General features: G+C 38.1%; 1 protein-coding gene across 2 annotated transcripts in view; it reads left to right on the top strand.

Annotated features, from left to right (window-relative positions):
* The first annotated feature begins 9822 nt into the window (after positions 1 to 9822).
* Positions 9823 to 22965, top strand: part of LOC150081891 (aldose reductase-related protein 2-like) — a 37802-nt gene continuing 24659 nt past the window's right edge. Inside the window, exons 1-4 of one of the 2 annotated variants that reach the window (XM_090378962.1) lie at positions 9823 to 10032; positions 16883 to 17050; positions 17965 to 18081; positions 22798 to 22884. In XM_090378962.1, coding sequence (XP_090235088.1) covers positions 9967 to 10032; positions 16883 to 17050; positions 17965 to 18081; positions 22798 to 22884 — 438 coding nt within the window. In that variant the 5' untranslated portion in view covers positions 9823 to 9966. Of the gene's footprint in view, positions 10033 to 10125; positions 10580 to 16882; positions 17051 to 17964; positions 18082 to 22797; positions 22885 to 22965 lie in introns of those variants that run through there. The other variant, XM_090378963.1, reaches the window with a different exon arrangement.

Here is a 22965-nt window from a genome sequence, read left to right as displayed (position 1 = left end):
CTTCTGTCTTGCCATGCTGCTGGCATTTTTATTTATTTTTTTATTTTTATTTTTATTTTTTAATTACTATTCTCACTTAAGTTTATACAGGGTGTTTCAGTTAAACGTTTCAGAACTTCTAAGAGGGGTAGGGTACATCCTGACAACTCGAAATCATATAGCAATGTGGGGTCGGAAATGCTTTCCTGAAGCGGTGTTGTACACAGAAGCACCATAAAAAGAAAAGAGACCGTAAGTGAGAAATCGTTTTAATAATACATGAAAAGAAGCAAAAGGTACATGGATTAAAGTAAGTGTTCGAAGTTTCTTCCACGGGCTACAATGCACGCCTCACATCTCCGACGCATGGACATCCGAACATTCTGGAATACTCCAGGCGAATTTCGAATTTCTTCGGCAGCTACTGCGATTCTTGCAACCAGCTCCTCAGCATTGTCAACAGGGGTGTCATAAACTAGCGATTTCATATGACCCCAGAAATAAAAATCAAGACATGATAGGTCGGGTGACCGAGCAGGCCAACGCACGGGACCACCACGTCCGATCCACTGTTGACCAAATGTGACATCCAGGTAGTTACGAACATCTCCGCTATAATGGGCAGGGGCTCCATCGTGTTGGAACCACATTGTCTGTTGCGTCGATGCAGAAATCTGTTCATCTCTCAAAAGTTGTGGCAATACTTGCTGCAGAAAGATCAAGTAGATAGGTCCGGTTAGACGACACGGTAACAGGTAAGGTCCGATGAGGTGATCTCCCATAATACCGGCCCATACATTGACCGAAAATCGAATCTGTGCTGCACGACGTCGTATTGCATGCGGGTTCTCGACCGTCCAGATATGCTCGTTATGCGTGTTGAAAATTCCTTCCCTTGTGAAGGATGCCTCATCGGAAAACAACACTTCAGCAGGAAAAAGGGGATTTGTAGCACATTTTCCAAGGTACCACTGTGCGAAAGCAATACGAGGTGCATAATCCTCCGGTTGCTGTGTCTGGACACGCTGCCTGGAGTATTCCAGAATGTTCGGATGTCCATGCGTCGGAGATGTGAGGCGTGCATTGTAGGCCATGGAAGAAACTTCGAACACTTACTTTAATCCATGTACCTTTTGCTTCTTTTCATGTATTATTAAAACGATTTCTCACTTACGGTCTCTTTTCTTTATGGTGCTTCTGTGTACAACACCGCTCCAGGAAAGCATTTCCGACCCCACATTGCTATATGATTTCGAGTTGTCAGGATGTACCCTACCCCTCTTAGAAGTTCTGAAACGTTTAACTGAAACACCCTGTATATACAGGGTGTCTCAAAAATATAGGTACAAACGTTTAGGGGAGGTAGGTAACATTTAAAGGAATGTGAATCGCATAGGAACCCATAACCGGAAACGTCACTGTAAGTCGGTAGACGGTGCTGTTCATCAGTTCGCGGGAGGGAAAATTTCTGGTTTACTCATTCAAGCAGTAGTCGCCGCACGAAGAGCATGCATCGATATACGAACTGTGAGCTGGCAGACATGCACCTAGTGTATGGATTAGCAGAGGGCAATGGACGAGCCGCTCAACGAATTTATGGAGAACGCTTCCCAGACAGACATGTACCGTACCACAGTTTGTTTGCGCGTGTGCATCAGAATTTGTGCGATTATGGGTCATTTAGAGGTAACAGGAGTAGTGTGGGCAGACCACGTTCGACGAACTCCCATTATGGAAGAAAGTGTGTTGAATGCCGTCCAGAATAATCCTACTACCAGCACACGTGCGTTGCCTCTGCCTTAGGAGTGTCTCGTTGCAGTGTACAGCGTGTCTGGCACGACGATTCCCTACACCCCTTTCATCTCCAAAGGGTTCAGTTACTACTCTCACAAGATCATCCTGCACGTGTGGCTTTTGTGCAGTGGTTTCTCCAAGAAAGTGTTCAACAGACTTGAATTTTCCAGCCTGTTTGAAGGATGAGGCTTATTTCACTCGGGAAGGCTTATTCAATCAGCACAATGCTCATGTGTGGGCTCACGACAAGCCACACGGTGTGCACCCCCATGTGGCATAACATCGCTTCGCAATAAATGTGTGGGCAGGTATGGTCGGTGACTGCTTAGTCGGCCCATACTTGTTACCATCCCGCATGAACTCCGCTAAATATCGGATCTTTCTTGAACAAGTTCTGCTAGGGTTACTTGACGATGTTCCAGAAAATATGAGACGCAACATTTGGATTCAACATGACGGCGCCTGCTCATTATGGAAGGTGTGTTCGTGACCATTTGAACAGGCGTCTTCGGCGTCGATGGATGGGCCATTGTGGACCGTTGCCTGGCCTGGCCCCCACGCTCACCTCATTTATCGAACCTTTATCAAGGCTCGCTTAAATCAGGATTGGCGGACCGGCTGATTTATCGAGGATTGGCGGACACGGTGTCACGCGTGCATCGCGTCTCATGGTAGAACCTTCGAGCATCTGTTGTAACATCATGAAATGCATCCATCTCGTACTCCATTGTTAATATTATGTCAAATAAATGTTTGCCACTAATTACTGTCTTGTGTCATTTCTGCTCCTTGTGCCGGTGCCTCCGTAGCCAGGTGGGCAGGAGCAGCAGTGCGTAGCACACGCTTCTTGATTAGACCGGGGTTCGAGCCCGTCACCATCAAATACGGAGGATGCGGAAAGGTCAAGGAATGACCGCCGCATATCCCGGAGCAATATGGCCTTAGTTGCTAATGCTCCTAAAAACCAAATAACAAACAAACAAACACGCTCCTTGTGCCTCTGCTACTACTTTCCCGTGACGTTTCCGGTTATGGGTTCCTATGCGATTCACATCCTTTAGATGTTACCTACCTCTCCTGTGTATATATGTACACACAGGGTGTGTCAAAAATACACAGCAATCCTCATAGGTAGACAATAAAAATATTTTATATCAAGATAGTTCCGGAAATGCTTGGTCTCCGAATTATTAACCGGAATGTCTTCTCTCCCGCAGGTGATTCCTTCATCACAAGGTACTGACAGAATCTGGTGGTTTTTCCATTTCGACTATGTACTCAAATCAGGAACAAGCGGATATGTACTTTATGTACCGTTTGGCGGACGGCAATGCTCTGGAGGTTCGTCTTTTGTACCACAAAAGGTTCCCAGAACGAAGATGTCCAGACAGGAAAACGTTTGAAGGTATCCGTCGTCGCCTTTGTGAAAATGGGACCTTTACACCTCGTGCTGCCGACAGAGGACGACTAAGATCTACGACTCCTGAAGTAGAGGGGTGGACCAACTGCTTGGCCTCCACGCTCTACTGATTTAAACCCACAGATTTCTTCTTGTGGGGCCATTGGAAGTCATTGGTGTATTCGACTCCGATAGCTGATGTGGAAACTCTCCGAAATCGAATTGTGGAAGGTTGCGAGACAATACGAAACATGCCAGGAATTTTTCATCGTCTTCGCGAGCCCATGAGACGTCGATGTGAGGCTTGTATTCAGGAAGAAGGTGGACATTTTGAACAATTATAACATCTGTCTCTGGAGTTACTTCTGACTGCATAAACCATTTGTTAGCATTAAAAAAATTGAAAGAACTAGGGTTGGGGGTGAGATTCGGTCAAAACTGGAAAATGCTTGTAGAAGAGCACAATGATGACATATGTATAGTACGGCGGCTCCGGAACGTTAGTTCAACTCCGCCGAAGTACTTTGTGATTATACAGAAATTCTGTAAAATGGTCAGAATTGCATGTTATGTTTGTACAGTGTGTGTCGTTATTGTTTCTTGCCACTTTTCACCCGGAAAACCTGCCCAATGTTCGTCTACACAACGGGGAAGTGGGCCACAACTAAGTGTTTCCCTAACAACAAGGGAGTGGATCCCTACAATCATTGTCTGTCCTAGAAAGGACAAGAACCACACCCACTGAAGGTTGTGTTATACGTGTGGGTGCCAGCAAATCCCATATCCCACAGCTGCCCAAACTGTGGTAAAAAAAAAATAGAAAAGGGAAAAAATAAATAAATAAAAGGGGGGGGGCACATAAATAAAAAGAACACAGGTGAGTTCTTTTGAAATAGTTTAGATGTAAAACAGCAAGGATGCTGTAATGTAAATTATAAGATGTCAGGCGAAGTCAGCTTCTGGAGGTATCTATAGACGTTGCAGCAGTTGAGTTGGTTCCTTGTTGTTGAGATAATGATAGATTCGAGTTGCTTTCTTTTGGTGAAAACAGCGGAGGAGAATTGTTTTATAGCTGAGAACGATAGGGAATTTTCCGTCAGCGCCGCTTCATTTCCTTCAGAAAAATTGCTAACAGTAGTTTGTGGTTCAGATATGTCGCCGGGTTGCAGCGATGCAGAATGTGCGTCCAGGTTTCCTCAGCACCACACAAGCAGAGATTGGTGTCAGAAAATCCAAATTGAAATAGTTTGGAGTTGATAGAGCCGTGCCCAGTAAATGTATATGACGTTGTTAAGATGGGAGAAAACCATTGGCGAACGTTCTTCTTGAGAGGAACTTATACAAGTATTGCTTGTATAAGTTCCTCTCAAGGAAACTGCATGAACAAAAGAGCGGGTGACTTGACCAGTAGTACTGGAATCCCATCGTGATTGACAAATATTGATAAGTTCATTCCAAATCATCTGTTTCTAAGATGTGTTAGTTGAGGTACCAAAGGAATTTGCTTACCGTCTGTCTTTATATTAGAGGTCTTCTGTAATCTAACTTGCCCTTAAAAACCATCAGTTTTGTTTTTAATAGCAAATATTCGCAATTTATTTGTACCAGACCACTTGATTAACTCAGAAAGAGTTTCATTGGCAGATTTTTATAGTTGAAGGCGAGAAAGGTGGAAAAAAAATCTTTATTATATTAGTCATCTGGAAAGTTACCTTCACGTGTATTCCAGCATCTGGATTGGATATCAGTATCTAGACTAACACTGTTCCACCTGACTACGCAACCCATAAAGCCCATAAATGCGAACCTATCAGAAATGCAGGTCTACAACCGAGGTATACATCCACCCACGACCAAACCGTGCCTGGCAGCAAGACTGCTAACACAAACTGGATGCGACTTGTGTGCCAAGAACGATGGCTACACCCCTCTATGACACTTGCCTGAATTTGACTTTGCACCGACCTTGACAACTTGCAGCTCCGCTTCCAGGGCTATCTGGCGATCCATATCACGCTCCCTTGCGTGGTATCTTTAACCCCTCTTCCCCCAGAGGGAGGAGGAGGAGACGGGTTCTGTCTCCTCCCCCAGCCCTCCATTTCTCCTGGTAGGACTTGTCCCCACTGATATCCCTGGGGTCGCTTTCCCTATCGTTCCCATATTTCTAACTGATTCCCCCCTGCCTTCAGTCTTTTCCCCATTCTAACTCAACCATTGCAGAAATGAGGAAATCCCTGGTGCCGTTAGACAATGAATACTTTACACTTTACCGAAATGTATTGTGTCTGTAAATTGCGTGTGTCGATTTGCCTGATGGACGAAAAACCAGAGTTTTTCCTCGAAAAAAATCTTGCTATCAATGCCTGAGACCGACTAATTCAGCCACGGAGTGGGAAAAAAAAAAAGAAAAAAAAAAGGAAAAAAAAGCCCATAAAAGTTCCTCACGTCATCGACGGAATTCGAACCGGGGACTTTTCCACCCAATGTGGGAGGACGGTGACAATACCACTTGGTAGAAGGCGAAGTGCATCTCTCATACCCACCTAGAGCAAACCGTGCGAGTATTATATGCAATATTAATGATCATATTTTGTGGATATCGTTTTTGGCCATGGACTCTAAAACAAAAGGAAATGCGCATTTCACTCATCCCTACGGCTAGCATCCTTTTGGTAGATTGCTCAACTATCCTGTGAGAAGACAAGTTGTTTCGTGATGTTTAATATTGTAACGTCTTAAATCAAAGTCTAAGCCGAAATTGTGTAGGACTGAATGGCATAATTCAATGCAATAGCTGAAATGAAGATTCAGGAATTTTGCCAGTAGATAAAGACCTTATAGTATAAGCCGATGGTTTGGCTACATCATGACTGTTGTGTGGTTCTTGAGATACCGGCAGTCCCTACCTAGTAGGGACTGCCGGTATCTCAAGAACCGTTCGAGTGGCGTACTTCACGAGCATTCTGAGTGACACCCCTGATTTAGAGTGATAATCATGTCAATACGGATAAAATTATTGCAGTTAAGTAAATTTAAAGTAGTTTTCCTTGATAAACGCCAAAACCAATCAGATTGAAATTTCAGAGATCCGATCCCATTATGCAATCTCAGGAACTTGATATGCAAATGAATATAAATTTAAATGAAATAATTTATATTATATTTTGGTCAGGCTTAGAGAGTGCCAGTTTTCTGGCAATTTTTCCATCATGAATGTGCACAATTCAACAAATCTACGGAGCATATTTATCTATGTTTCGTTTTCAGGCACGAGGATTCATAAGTACACGTGCTTTGATTGACAATGACTATTTAAAGGAAAAAAATAAAATAAAATTAAAAAATAATAATAAACGCATATCTGTTGTGCCTTTCCATCTATTATCAGAATGTTAAAGCACGTGATATTTTAAGCCCCTACGGGCCATTCCAGTTTCTTGTAGACGTTTATGGTCTTCCACATTGGGAAATTCCTGAGGAACAAACGATGTAATTTGCGTATCGATTTAACGTTTCATGAGGAATTCATTAATTCTAATTAGAGATAAGTGAAGTAGTTTAGCGCTTCTAAATAGCATATAAACATAATTGGCTTTGTTAATCAAATAAGTTGTAGTTTGTAAAGACTTAATCTTCAAAAAGCATGCTCTTGCATTTATATAGTCGTATACTGCCATGAGTATAGATTGGCTTTGCCCAGAGGCTCCCAAAATTTTGTACGTTGCGTTCCCCTAAAATATTTCCTAAATTTCAGGCGACCCTCCGTCTTCCAGAATAAGTGCAAATAAACAGATTTGACATAATTTAGCTGTGAGTTTCATACTTTTATAAATTAATATATAATTCGATACATTTAAATCTCAAAGATTGGAATAAAAAACGCTTCGCATCTGGATTACTGGAATGGTTTGTCCATATTTCGTTAAAAAAATACTTGACGAAAACAACACGCCCTCCCCTCAAAAATCAAGTGCACCACCCCCAAGGGGAGCACAGCTTACTCTTTGGAAACCTCTGGTTTAGCAATATTTCCACCACTCTTTGTTCCCGTTAAATTTTCAAAGGAATTATAAAACAGTTCAGATAACAACCAGTTGTTGCCCTTGTTCAGAAGGAGTTCCTTAAACATATTTCTGCTTGTTGAAGGAAGGTTAGCAAATCTCAATAACAAAACGTTGTTTTTGGAAACTTGTCTGGAAGACGTTCCAGCCAGCTAATTTCCCTTCAGCCTTAAACCGGAAGTTCGATCACCTGATGTACTGAGAGAGAGATCATTAAATATGCGTTTGGACCGCGTTCCAGAAATGAACAGCTGTCATGTTATAGAGATTTAACAGGAATCTATGTGCAATGTTTTTGTGTGATCATTAGTCGCAGTTATTTCAAATAAGTGAAATCTGAATTCCTTTTGTGCTTTGTGAGAGTGGCGAAACCTACTGACTTCGTTCTTCAATTAAGTTTAAGGTGGATATCTGTTTTAAATGGCAGTAAAGATGATGTTTCCGGTCTTTAGAAGTTGGATGGCTACCATATCTCCGCATTCTTGGTTCAATTTAAGTCATAAAGAAACACGCATAACCAAGTATCAATAAAATTATCTTGCACTCTCATTGTGCAAGGACAGTGGACTGCATTTGATGGCAGTGACCAATTGCATTATCGTTGTCCACCACTGTCTGCTGCTCCCTGATAGTAATAGCATCTTCCAACGGGACAATGCGCTGTGCCACACGGTACAGGAATGATTGACTGATACTCTTAAGACTTCACTCCCCTCCAGTATCCTTCCCCACCAATCCCTTCCATTTGAATCCCATAACATTTGTGAGATGAGACTGAAAGGAACGTTAAACGTGTAGATCCGCCACCTTCTAAGGTGGGACACCTTGAGATGTTAAACAGACATTTGGGATCCTTTCTAATGCTGTCCTCGATATCAGGTAGGTGATCCTATTTAAATGTCCTTTCATTATGATAAACTTCTTTTATTCACTTCAGATAATATGATTTACATGTAATTTTTTAACGTTTTGTTCTACTTGAAGTTTGAATAGCAACCACATTCGTAATAAATATAATCTGAAGAAAAATAAAAATTACAGTTAATCTGTTGTAAGTTACTTTATAGCAATTGAACATTTTAGCATCTTATAGAAATTTCACGCGAAATTCCCCTATTACTGTAATTAATTATCATATAAATATTAAATAAATAAATATGAACTGACATATTACGAATGTACTGCAATATTCTTTTAAGTTGTATAATAATCAATATTTAACATCACAAAATATCGGCGAATGCCGATATAGCTTAGTTCATTATTCGCTTGACAGATGGCACTACATTGCATTCTTAAAGGATTTGCTGAAAATTCCGCTTTGGGAATGCTCAACAAAAGCGTACTGTTGCTTCCTCGACGCCTTTGGCAATGGAGTGATAATTTCTGAGACAGAAGCGTGGTTTCAAGAATAAATTGAGACATACAAAAATGGTCTAGGTCTAATTTGAACTACAGAAGCGCCATAAAAAATGGGCGAATGTGTCTCTTTGCGTGGTGACTGGATACAGAACGAGTAATATACGTTCCAAATCTCAACATCCCAAGACGTGTAGAACATGGGGAAAAACTTTTTGTATCCCCTTGTAATAAATACGAAACCAAATACGAAAATTCAACGTATCAGTGTATTCTCAAAGGATAAATAAAACGCGTTACAAACATGATAAATTACTGCCTTTATTTTATTTTATATTATGATTTTCTCATAGTGATTTTCTCGCCACCTTAGGGATCTTGGAAATATTACTCTGCAGTTCTTGCACAGCCATTTTGATGAAGAAATTTTCACTATCTCTTCATAGAGCGCAATCCCAGCAACGGGTAGCGTTAATGCGCCCATGACAAATAGGTGCGTCAGGGTGTAGTTTGAATTACACGCAAGAGGACATCGCAATCGGAATTGAGAACGCTTGCAATTTCCTCTTATGCAGTTACATGCAGCACTCTTCTGTGATTCACAGCAGTACTGAAACCTTCACAGACTGTGAATATTTCAGTTTTATAAAACAAAACAAACAAAATGTTCTTGTTTATACTCCGGCACAAACACAAGGTCAGTGGAGTTTACAATAAATCAATCAATACAAATGTTAATCGTATTTAGCAGTCACGGGCTTGAACCCCAGCCCACTCAAAGAGCGTGTATTACTGCATTCGCGGTCTTGACCAATCGGCTACGTCACCGCTCGACACGCCTGTTATTGCAATTTTTTTGCGTTGTTTGTACTTTTTTATGCTGTTTTAACCTGTATTTCTACCTGAAAGACTGACCTCGTTAAGCTCTGTTCCTCCTCTTCTCTTATTATTTCCCAGAATTTGGAAATCAAAACAGTGTACAAGTACAAGCGCTTCAAGTTCTCGTTTTCGGATTGGCGCACAACTAGCCTGAATGCAAAATCGATTTCCTTTTGTTCGTTTGACTTTTAACCATAAATGATCGTGGATAATTAATGCGCATTTTCACATTTTACATATCGGTAATATATGTTCAAGTAGCACTTCCTGGTATCGTTCAGTTGCAGTGACCACTTATAATTATCGTTTTCTCGGTACAAAAAACGTTAAAGAAAAGAAAAAAAAATAGTGACAGGTGAATAGCACTACCCTGACAGGAGGGCGGTATTTGAACACAACTACCAACTCGTCTCTCAAGGCCACCACAAAAAGCTAACTATTCATTTTGCGCTGTTCACTAAAGCGTCTTGTTTCTACCAACAGTTTCCATACAACATGGCGGCGTCTATTAAACTTAACACCGGGGCTCAAATACCGGTTATTGGGATAGGAACGTGGCAAGTAAGTAAGGTGTTTACTTTCAATATGAAATATAAACCTGGATATAACTCATTATACTTTTTATTAACTTCACACATCCCCTTCTAACTGACGTAGTCGAGTGGTCAGGAGCGTGAGTGCAGTAGCACACGCTCTTTGAGTGGACCGGGGTTCGAGCCCGTGGCTGCTTAAACACGATTAACAATTTGTATCGATCGATTTATTGTAAACTCTGCTGGTCTTCCCGGAGTATAAACATGAACTTTTTTTTTTTTATGGAAGTATGGGATGAAAAACTGTATGGTTAAAACACCGAGGCGGAAGCATCATCGTAATGGGAGAGCGGAACTTGTAGCCTCTTCCTTCTAATCTGTAATTGATGGGAACAACTACCAGCTCGTTTCTGAATTCCCCCACATAAAGTTAACTGCTCATTTTGGGCTGCCTACTAAATCGTCTTGTTTCTATAACAGACAACGTGTGTCAAGAGTTTCCATACAACATGGCTGCGTCTATTGAACTTGAAACTGGGGCTCAAATGCCGGTTATTGGGCTAGGAACGTGGCAAGTAAGTAAAATGTTTGCTTTTAAAATGCATTATATAAACCTAGATATAATTGATTATACTTTTTTGTTAACTTTACCCATCCTCTGCTAACTTTATATTATGCGAAGAACTGGTTAAAACGCAGGAACCTCATCGTTTCTGCATCCATTCCAAAATGAATTAATTCTCTCCAAAAAGGATTCATTTTCAAGGGAATTTATCCGTAATTTGTGAATTGAGCGTGCGTTACAGAAAGTGGTTGCAAATTTACTGAGGGCAGTCTGTTCGTAATCCAACTGCTGTCTAATTGTGTGTGTTTCTAACTCTTGTGAAGAATTTTACGAAAAATAGCAAATAATGAAGAATTATTAACGAAAAATTCACTCCGCGGAAAAAATTATATTTAGTTATAATATTTAATTTCTATCGTTTTTATTGTTAAAAGATTTATTATTATTTCACAGAAATAATAATAAAATCAATGGCTCGCATTGGCAGCCTAAGGATATGGTCACTTTAGAACTAATATTAAAGGCATACTGGCCCACTTTTAAGCAAACTCACGTACAAGCATACAATATTACAATTTCTAAAAAAATTAAATGAAACTGAATTTGTTCTTATTGCCAGAACTGTTCAGTTACTAGCCCGCGCTGGATATCGAACATCAAAAAGGAAAAAAAAAAAATTTTAAAATGATGTATAATGAAAAAATTGTCACGAACAGTTTTATATTGTTTATTGTGATATTTATACATACACGTACGTATGATTAGTTTTATTAATAAGAAAAATGAAATACAAATTCAAGATAAAAATACAATTATAGTAACAATATACATAGACATTCCAGTAACAAAAATTGCAATATTTTATTTTTATAATATTTAATGAGAGATTTGATACTGTTCATTTTTATCAGTGAATTGATATCTGAATCAATATTTGTCATGGCAATGCGCAGTGTTTTCTATATTTTGAAAATAATCGTGGGCCAATGTTTGCCTAAAATCCGAACCGAATTAGTGATGTAACATAACCTAACCTTTTTTGACTAAACAAAAATTGAATCCGTTTAAAAAAACTACACTTCTGTAATTTTAAGTACACAGCCTTTCAAGCATTCAACGAAAAAAAAAAACGGAAAATTACTGACAAGACTAAATCTTCCAATCAGAGAACTGGTGAGCGGAGCTAGACCTCTCAATTGTTGCTAGACCATTGCTGTTTATGATTTTCATAAACAACATCGACGAAAGATAAAGAGCGTGATGTTAAAATATTCAGGTTCCAAGTTCCAGTACCGAGAAGGATTCCTTCGGGAAGATTTGAAGAGGCTTCAAGGATGGCGAGAAAAGTGGCAGCTATGTTTTAATGAAGGAAAATGTATGATCTTGGAGATCATATATTGCATTACACTTGGAGAATAGCAACTCCAAAATATCTTATACTCTTAAATTAGTAACGGTTGAGGAAAAAGGGGATTGGTGTTTGCGATACGGGCAGAATGAAGTTCTCTTGGGCATTGTAAACAGGAAGCTAGGAAATCCCGTGGTGTCCTATCGATGGCTTATCGAACAATATCCTTTTGGAATACTGTGCCCAGGTATGAGACCTGATCTGAAAACAGACATTGTGCTTCTTGAAAAGGGGCAAAAACGGGCAACTGGCATGGTGAAATCGGCAAAAGGGCGAGCGTACGAGGAAAGACTTCGATTATGTGGTCTAAAGAGCTTGGCAACCAGATCCCTAGAAAGGGCCTGGTTGAGGTTTATAAAGCTCTGAGATGGGTTGGTAAAACGAATGAAGGCAGAATTTTCATTGTTATAAAGAATTCCAGAACTACTATGAATTAAAATTACAGGAGAAGTTTCGACTAGATTGTAGGAAGTTTTCTTTTAACCAGTGAGTTGTTAATTAGTTGAACAAATTACCTCTGCAGATAGAGGCTGACAGTTTGAGAGTTCAGGTAGTTAGATAGTTACCTACGAGATGAGGGAAGTGAGTAATTTGCTTTGCATTATCTGTTTATTTCCTTCTGTGTTTTCTTTTTTTTTTTTTTTTTCCCTTCTGGAGCAGCAAAAGCCCGTTGCTTCTTTGCACTACATGGCTAATACTAACTGATATTTTGCCTTCATATCGTCTTCGGCAACAAATTCAAGTGATTTTCTTTATTTTTATTGTTTCCCTTTTCTAGTAAAACAACATACAGGAGTACCAAATGTCTCATTTCCACCCATTTTATAAACAGCAATTGAATTTGTTTTCTACTGATACCTATAGTCACCGGACTGTATGACGGAATATGTTAGCTCGATGGATCGAACGTTCTTGACCATGGCTAAGTCACTTAATTGCTTCAGCGGCAGACAGGTGTTAACTACAATCTTGAACCTCAAAGTGTGTGCGAATTTAGCGAGATTTTATTATAATTAAGAAAGTACATCCCCTCCAATGTATGGAGGGGATGTACTGTTGCAGGCTTCATATCCTCCAGTGTAGGGAGGGGATGTACCGCTACAACTGCTTCAGGAGTTCCGGCCCTGAAGCAGATGCAGCGGTGCATGTATGTGTCACACACTTGCCAAACAGGAAGCATTACAGGTCGTTGTGTATAACCGGCGATAAAAATCCTTTGAGGTAAATTTCTTGACTTTGTCAAAAGGAAACGAGTTACGTAAACCGGCATTGTCATCGTTATTGTGTTTCATAGGGAATTTGATCTTTCTAGCGTAGCATAATGCCCTGCGCAACCAATAGCTCATTTTAATACAAAGGCTTATTATTACAACTGGATTTCATAATGTTTGCTTTTCTAACTGTTTCATTGAAATTAAAGTAAAAAACCAAAAATGATGTTCAGAATGCCAGCAAAGTTAAAAAAAGTTAGTTAATTACGCAGCGCGTAACATTTCAGGCGCGTTCGATTTAGTTGTGTTAATCGGCCTGCATGCTGGTATGAATTTTAGTTTGATCCTGCTAGATATCAGCCTTTGAAGTGGAGGGTATTGTATTGTTGCTGTGCGCTGATTGTAGCAACGAATTAGCAATATGGCGGCTAAGCAAAAACGAAATATCCTCTTTCGCGCAAGTATTTATTGTAGCAGTTTTTTCTATGTGAGTTCATGTTTTTTGTGTTAATCGATGATCAGCTATTTTTAAAATATAATTAAAAGTAGGGTTGCAGACTTGTTATGAAATCCCTTGTATATATATCTAGATTTCTGTCCGGATAAAAGGAAGATTATGCAGTCAGAATTGTACTCAAAACCTTCCTAGGGACTAAAGAACTATAAATTGATAATTTGGTATCAATCCGACTTTTCATTTTCAACTGCTGTCCGAACATGTGAACAACATGTTCGTACATGTTGTTCGCTCGACATAGGTTGCTGTCGAGGGAGCTCTGGAAGAGAGTTTGGCTTTGAATCAGAATAGATCGCCATATATAATTATTCCCAGGACTACCAGATAAGACAAAATTTGGTGCCAACCAAACTTTCTTGTGCTGTAATGCTCAAATATCTGCAGTGCTCAATTAGAGTAGATAGGATACACGACTAGCTACATGCACTGTCTTCCTCCTGCCACCCGTTTGACAGGCGATGAGGCTCTTAACAGTAACTGAAAATATCAGCCAATCAGAGGGCCAGGATGTGGGGTGATGCATACCTTGCAGGACGACTTGTTCAATTAAAGAATGTTCTTATCTTATGGTACCAAGTTGTTTCCTTGCAGAGTTATTTTAATTAAGTATCCATTTCCGTGTAGTTGTTTTTATACTTATAGCAGGTTGCGAATACATTTTCTGGGTTTAAGCTAGCATTTTAAAGTGGTTATGGCTTATGTTGATGTTGCAAAGTTTCTGCTATGTCTTAATTCCACTTAGTGTGTTTTCAACAAATGTGACTGTATCTAATATGAGCACTCACTCTACAGTCTTATCTACATTTTGGTCACTTAATTTATGATAAATCTAGCACCGCTTATTACTTTCTAGCAAAGCAACCGAGTTTTGCAGTGTGCACTGCTTTATAGGATGCATCTGTTTTCTTTTTGTTGTCTGTAACAAACTATTTCTCAATTAAAAGACCATGTGTACGTATCAGAAAGATGGTTTTAAATACAGAACAAGATATCTCTTTTTTACTTTGCGTTATCTGCAATGAACTCAAAAACAGATCGGTTATGCTCAGTTTGTTTTCAAATAATAATATTTAGTACCTTTATAAAGGTACGAAGCTACTAGAAAAGTGGAGGTTTTCATTGGGTGAATAAATATAAGTTCACACTTAATATTTGTTTATATCAGAAATAATTAAAACTTTCCGTTACTCACACCAAAACAATACTAACTCAGACATTCACACACAGTAGACATTTTTTATTCTCTCAAAAAAACTTCTGACAGGGAAAACAGTTGATGAAACCGATTTTATTGATCTGCTTTACAGTTAGCATGCTTTGGGTTGGAAAACTACTAATATTATATTAAATCCACTGATGAAACCGAATCTTCATCAGATTGGTTAGTAAAGAAATGTTTTGGGAGGAGTTCTTTCCTGAAAGAATTTCGTTCATGAAAGTCAGGAGAGGAAAAGGTTTACCCAACGTTCAACAAAAAAATTATTTATCAAAAGATTACATACTTCTTTTTAATTGAAAGAAAGCCAAGGAAATGTCTGAAAGATGCATGGGTAGATAAAGACGTCCTCCAGTCTGCCGGAGCAATATGGCCTTAGTTGCTAATTCTCCTAAAAAAAACCAAATAACAGCGACTATTGAAATATCGTCAATTTTTGTATTTAGCCGATATTTCCAGTATATGACTTGAAAAATCTATTCGATTGGAATGCAAAAATCCAAGAGGGTACGATTTTTTTCTAAGAAACCGAGTGCTTGTAAAAAAATGTGTATGCAGTAGCCTGAATATTGTTAGATCGGGGAGTAGGATTTTGTTACTGCAAAATATATTCAAAAACCATTCGCAAAACTGATCACCAATTTGTTCATTTTGAGATACGTTATCCAATAAGCATACTTTGCGAAAGACATGTGGGTGCAAATGAAAGAACTGGAAAGAGCCAGATTTCAAATTCAGTATTTTTGTGATGGACACAAATAAAATGAATGCAAAATCTAAACCACGATAACCAAGCACTGCAGTTGCTGCGCAAAAAGAGATACCATACATTCGTGGTATGCTTCTAACTGCAGCATGTGAGAGAAGCATAAATTGGTTTTAATTTCGCGTGCCCTAACAATAGTTTTCGAATTTTCTGATAAAACACAACGTGGCAAACTTTTTAACACATTTTCAAATGAGGGCTTAAATAAAGTTACATTAAACGCTTTAAAATGTTAGCTTAAACCCAGAAAATGTATTCGCAACCTGCTATATGTATAAAAACAACTACGCCCAAATAGATGTTTCTTTGCAGAGTTTTTAATTGAACATTCTTTAATTGAACGAGTCATCCTGCAAGGTGTACATCGTCCCACATCCTGGCCCTTTTATTGGCTGATATTTTCAGTTACTGTAAGAGCCGCATCACCTGTCAAACAGGTGGCAGGCAGGAGAGGAGAGCATGTGCATGTAGCCAGTCATGGATCCTATGTACTCATTTGTATATATGTATAACGTGGAGATTTTTTAGGAAAAAAAAAAAAAATTAAATTTGAATGTGCCGACAGATCTTTCTGAAAAACTCAAATATAATATTTCGTGAAAATCTGTCCACTGGAAGTCCATTCTTAGGTGCAGATGAACAGAAATGGTACAGACGATGGGCACATTACACATTTTAAGGATGCATCTAAAAGGGTTGAGAATCTTTGGTATATCTAGACTCTCTCTCTCTCTCGTACTTGAGTTTCTTATTGTTGAAACAGGTGATTTCCTCCTTTCGATGTTCAATTTGATATCGCCAGTTGAACCGCCACCGAGAAAACTGAATATTAAAACAGAAATGAAATGTCAATTTTCTAGGTGGAAGTCTTTGAAATGTTGAAGCTGAGTTCCGAAATTTTTCTTTTAATGCCATCTTTTGATGATATCCTACCACCGTCTTCGTTCGAATTCACAGAACTCTTTTCACACATGAAATGTGTAATTGTATACGATACCTCTGCCAACAGCAATAATTACCTATAATTTGCAGAAAATATACATATTCGTTAGTGTCTCGATATATGTAGCACAGTGTGCTAAATTTATTATATCGTGTGCACACACTTATTGAATCAAAGGGAAAAAACAGTTATTTTTTTGGTTATACATTATGCTGTCCATTTTGTGATAGTCCTAACTTCATTTTTTATTAGTCCACACCTGAAGAAATAGACAGAACTATTGAGGCAGCTTTGGACGCAGGTTACAAGCATATCGATACGGCCTATTATTATCAGAATGAAGTCGATATTGGTAACGCTCTGAAGAAAGCTTTCGACCAGGGTAAAGTGAAACGTGAAGATCTTTTCATCACGACCAAGGTAAATTGTTCACGTTTATCATAGTTTATTATAAGGGATCCAACCATTGTTATATTTTAAATGTAATACATTATAGCCATACTCTTCTCATTTCTGTCTCTTTTTTTTTTTTTTTGATATTTCATTTTGTTCACGCTTTTTAATTAAATTTGTTTCTCTTATAATCTTAAATTATAATTTTCATAATCAGTTTTAATGTGGATTATGACTAATTGCTAATTAATTGTATTAATTAATTGCTTAATTAATTAATTTAATTCATAAAAATTAATAATTAGTCCGATTTTCACAGCGGATAGGTTAGTGCAAATGCATCAGATTTATTCGTAGCCATCTACCAAAGTAGTTAAATCGGCATCGTTTTAATATCTTATATTGCGAATATAATCATGAGTTGCCATGAGGTTACCTACAGGTTACTCTTTGACTTTGGAATCAAAGTCAAAGAGTAACCTGTAGGTCCCCTGATTCGATTCTTGTTGGATATGTGTGGGATATGATAGAACAGCAACTTTGAGCCATTTCTCAGCCAGGATAATGGTGGGGTTGGAGTGCCCTTCCATACACCAGGAAGAGAGAAATATTCTAACACAGGTTTACAGCGAAATTTTCTCTTCTGATATTTTCATAATTTATTTCCTTTACAAAGCTCACACAAATATTGTACATGTAAATCTACACTATTAGGATATGACAATTTTTCTGATACTGAGTGTAATTTGAATAAATATGTAATTGTAGAGGATGATTGGAAAGTTTAAGCGCAGTATTTTCTCATTTATAATTGTTTAATCATTAACTAAGTCGAATAGACTTCACCGCACTTTTCAGTTGCTTTTTTGTGAAACAATAATTAATAATATTGAACTGGAATGGTAATTATTGATATGAAACAACTTCTTTCTTTTCAACAGCTTCCATTTAATGGGCATCGTCGTCATTTGGTTAAACATTTCATACAGAAATCTCTGGAGAACTTACAGTTGGACTATCTTGACCTTTATCTGGTTCACACCCCCTTTTCACTTCAGGTAAGGAATCTTTATTATACAATTACCATACTATACAATATCCCATCACAGCTGTACAGTTGGGGATTTTACAAAATGAACATTTTGATGTTCTACGAGCTTAATTATGAGATGAATAAAATAAAATTAACAACTATCATAAATGTATCATTAAACTAAAGAGAAAAAGATTATCTGTTAAACATGAAACGTGTGATATTCACAATCTACAATACAACAAGCAAGTAATACTGCATGTCAGTAGGTTCAAATTAGTTCGCTGATTTCTGAGTCAATTCCGAGAGTCTTTGCAGGTCCGGCACCAAAAGTTGCGGGGACCCTGTTCAAGAATTACGTGCGGGGCCTTCTGTTTCTGTGAATTTTTAAATTTATTTTTCAAATTTTACAGTAAATAAGAAATACTGTAATTTTATATTATACTGAACAAAAATTTAAAATACGGATAATATTAATACATTAATCAACAATATTGTTTAACAATTGCAGTTATTGCATAAAAATAGGAGCATGAACAATAGGAATCGATAGGTAGGCTCGTTGATAGAAATCCAGAAAAGACGCGGACGATACTATTATTGAGAGTGCGGGTCCGTCTTCGACAAAACCGGATGAACATGCTTGTGGCCGGCCCTCGGTCTTTATCATTCATGTTAATTCCTCGCAGATGTCTTAAATCATGGACGTGACGTCGATCTCCCATGACTACAGCCTTGGTAAGCGATCGTTGTTCTTTCATATGAAGCTCTGATTAGAACACTAAACCCTCTCAGTTTCAACAAGGTCTGAACAAGGCTAACAGTTACGGGCAAAACACGTCATTTCTGTAATTTTGAAAAGACTTTGATTGTAGAAAATAAGTATAATTATCAAAAATTTGATAATTTTATCCAACAGGCTATATTTTAATTTATGGTTAAGGCAGTACCTTGAGATACGAATATTTTAGAAACATAGGAACCCTAATAACTAAACTACAAGACTAATTTTTCTCACTAGATGACAGTACCAGGTATAATATTCCCTATACATGTATATCAGTATTACGCAAAAGTCCAGGCTGGATCAGTTGTCTTTTGTAGCCTTGCCATGGATTTTGCCAAACTGGTGTATTTCGTATTTCATTTGTGTGTTGTTGTTGATGACGATGAGAGAGAGAGAGAGAGAGAGAGAGAGAGAGAGAGAGAGAGAGAGAGAGAGAGAGAGACTTTTATATTAGGGCCACTTGAGAATTACTTCATCTACCCGTTTGTATTATATCTGTGAATTGGTTATGTCATTGACAACACTCGTACCTGGGCCTTTTCCACCCAGTGTGGAGAGAATGTGACTGTAACCATTAATCTAAAACAGAACTATATGCAGTTTACGTTTCAGCTTATGCATCACGATCGCTGGTAAATGGTTCAATTTATAGAACAGAAAATATTCATAAAGTATTTAATTGTAACTGGCGGAATATGCCATGAATATTTTTTCCAAGTTAACGATGGTTTACTTGGATGATGCTAAATCAAAATCAAGTGTCTTCTTTTAATTGAAAAAAGAGGTTTACAGAAGGGACTTGATGGATTCCAGTACGAACCGAAAGAGTAAGGTCAGGAAAGAAAACCCTGACGCTGACAGGGCAAGTCTAAAGTGAACCGGGTGGAAAAGAGCTAAGTTCGAATCCAATCAATGACGAGAGGAATTTTTATGGGCCTTTTTCAAAACATGGCCGCGTTAGTCGGTCTCAGGAGAGGTTAGTATGTCCTTTTCCTCCCACAATCTCTGGTGTTTCAATTACCAAACGAAAAATCTACCAAGCAATGAAATATGGGACTGTGTTTTATATATGCTAGCTCGCTAATAAATGTGGGTGCTTTTATTTTCATATATTCATTAATTTTTCTTTATTTCATTATATTATACATGTACTTAAATTGCACTTCTTAATAGTATCTACCTTCAGTCCTCTATCTTACAATAAAATGGGGCAGTCTTCAAACCCCTCTAAGTGCCTACATTTTACGCTACTCTGAATACGCTATCACAGAAAATTCGAAGGAGGATTATGGCTTTTGCACCTGGATCCGTTTAAATTCCCCTAGGACCTATGGTAGTGATTGTTCTCTGTTGATTATAACTCTCAAAATTTTCTTTTATTAAATAAGACATTTACTGACATTTCTTTATATACTTGTAAAATGCAATAACCATTTTTCCATCTAAGCTTCCAAATACAAAAAAGTGACTTCACAATCTTCATACATACACCATAAGTTCTCCCTCATTCCTTTTTAATATCTACTATCAATGTCTACTTCTCACAAAATCCTCTAGCTAACAATAAAACTTCCCTCATTGTTCTCTTACGAATATCTTTAATTGCCCCCTTATCGGATATTGCATCTTAAAACACTTTTAACCCTCATATCCTGCTTCCAACATCAGGTATAACTCTAACAATAATCAGAAAAATCATGACTTACATTAACCAAAGCTGCTAGTTGTTGTTATTGAGTTTTAGGAGCGTTAGCGACTAAGGCCATATTGATCTGTGTATACAGTCTGTAAATTACATGTGGTCTAAAGTTGATTTTCGGTTATCTGGACGAAAAACCAGAGTGTCCGGGAGAATAAAACCATGCTTCCCTTGCCTGAGGCTGACTAACTCAGCCACGATTTGAAAAAGGCCCATAAAAATTCCTCTCATCATCGACGCGACTCGAACCCAGGTCTTTTCCACTCGGGGTGGGGAGGACGGCGATTCTACCAACTGTGCCACCCACGAGGGCGAGCTATAGTTTACTGTACCAATTGAGCACGTGTGTTACCATCATTCCGTTTCTTACATACCATCACAAGATTTCCGCCGTCCCAGTATGCCATCTCATTTAGCTCAGCGCTCCAGAGTTGATCCTTGATGATCGGCCCTGTGCTCTTGGCTGTCACTTTGACAGTATCTTCAAGTGGCTTGCTGTATCCCACTCCAGTAGCTCTTCAGCACACTTCGTCATAACTATAATACTGGAGTACCTGGTCTGCCTCCACGGGGAGGAGTGTGGGCAACGTTGGGTCTCATTAGGGGTTCAGCGGCCAAGAAGCCAGCACAAACAACAGAACCCAACACTAAACTACACATGCATTAATAATAATTAATAATAATATTATTATTATTAGCCATATGGTGCAAGGAAGCCTGAGGCTTATGCTGCACCAGCCAAAAAAACATTGAGGGAAGAATGCTGATATCCAGTTGAGAACCCTGGGTGTGCCAAACCCCATACTCACCAGATGTCAGCCTCTATGATCGATATCTAATCGGGAAATGACCTATGTAATTATTTACCTGTGCATTAGTAGTGACGCAACTGCCCCGCCCACTTGTATCACGTGACCTGCATCCCTCTTCTCCCATTGGCCACCCCTCACAACGCGGCATTCTCAAGGTGGAATAAATATCACTATGTAATTATTTATCTACGTTAGGTCACTTAGGAAAAGATCTTTTGCTTCTGGTTCCATAATGCATGAGGAATATTGTTGCATCTGAAAGAGCAGGATTAAAATATTTACAAACTATACAAATATTTAAGATATTTACACAATACTAAACTATTTACAAATATACAAACTAAATTGGGTCCGTTCATCAGCCGACATTACAATGGAACATCAAATGATGCCGTGCGTCGTCATGTATTATAAAGTGAAGCACGTGCACGAGGTTAGTGAATATTATGGAGGCAGTTTGAAAGACAACAATGTAATTATTTACCTGCCTATTTGTAGTGACGTAATTGCCCCCCCCCACATTGGCTCGAATAAATATCACTAGGAGAAACTTTTTTAATGTATAAAGAGAGATATTAAAATTATAGTTATTTATATATAGTTTTTAATGATCAGTGAACATATAGCAAAATACACAGTATTTTGAAATTAAGAAAACTAGTGTACTCTAACACTTTACGACAACAATAACAAAAAAAAGTTTCTTTTTTATGTAATGGTTGCCTTTTTTACTCCCATGGCTATCAGTGAACTGTCTCTTACATACCAGATAGTTATTTTTTATTGCTTATTCATAAGCTCTTTTAAAGGTTTTCGTCAGATCCGAGGGTACACATAACCGAACAACACCGAAAAATTTATCCCAGACCTTTATTTTTATTGTGGTTATTTAATATTTCATACAGTTATCTCTACAAAATAATTCAGCCTTTTGCTAATATAATATAAGTAGCGTGTCATGTACACGTGCAACTATAATATAAGTAGCACGTGTACATGATAATACTGTTGTTTTTTATTTATTTATTTTTTAAATAAAGCATTGATTTTATTTAAAAAGATTATTCGATAGATTCTCGGAATCAACTGGTTTTGATTGGGAATATTTACGTTTCATTTTGTCAGATTTATTTAGTATGAACACGATTTTTCGTTCTATAAATTCGTGTACCAGTATTTTAAATAATTCTTAATTTTCCTTACTGCAATTGGGCATTCTGTTTTGGATAAGTATCTCCTTTTACAGAAATGGAATGACCAGCTGCAATAAAGGGAGCCGGAATTGATGACTATAATTAAATTATAAAAATTAGAAATCACATCACAAGCACTTATTTTAAATGTAATAATTTAAGTTGTATTTATGCAATTTTAATCGTTGTTTTTACCCTGTGTAAATAAGAGAGAATAATCATACCAACGTATTTTCTCCCTGTTGATTAGTATAAGAGCGATGATGAATTGGTACCTAAATACGAGGATGGCAAAATTATGTGGGATTCGGAATCTGACCTCTTGGACGTGTGGAAGGTGAGCTAACTTTTGAGGAATTACTTTTATTTTATGTAAAATTTATTATTTTGCTTTTATGATTGATGAAAATTTCCGTAA

This window comes from Mastigoproctus giganteus, chromosome 8 (assembly GCF_048544385.1).
Source record: "Mastigoproctus giganteus isolate SK-2022 chromosome 8, ASM4854438v1, whole genome shotgun sequence".
In the NCBI taxonomy this organism is placed as follows: Eukaryota; Metazoa; Arthropoda; class Arachnida; order Uropygi; family Thelyphonidae; genus Mastigoproctus; species Mastigoproctus giganteus.
This window is presented reverse-complemented; position numbering and strand designations above follow the sequence as displayed.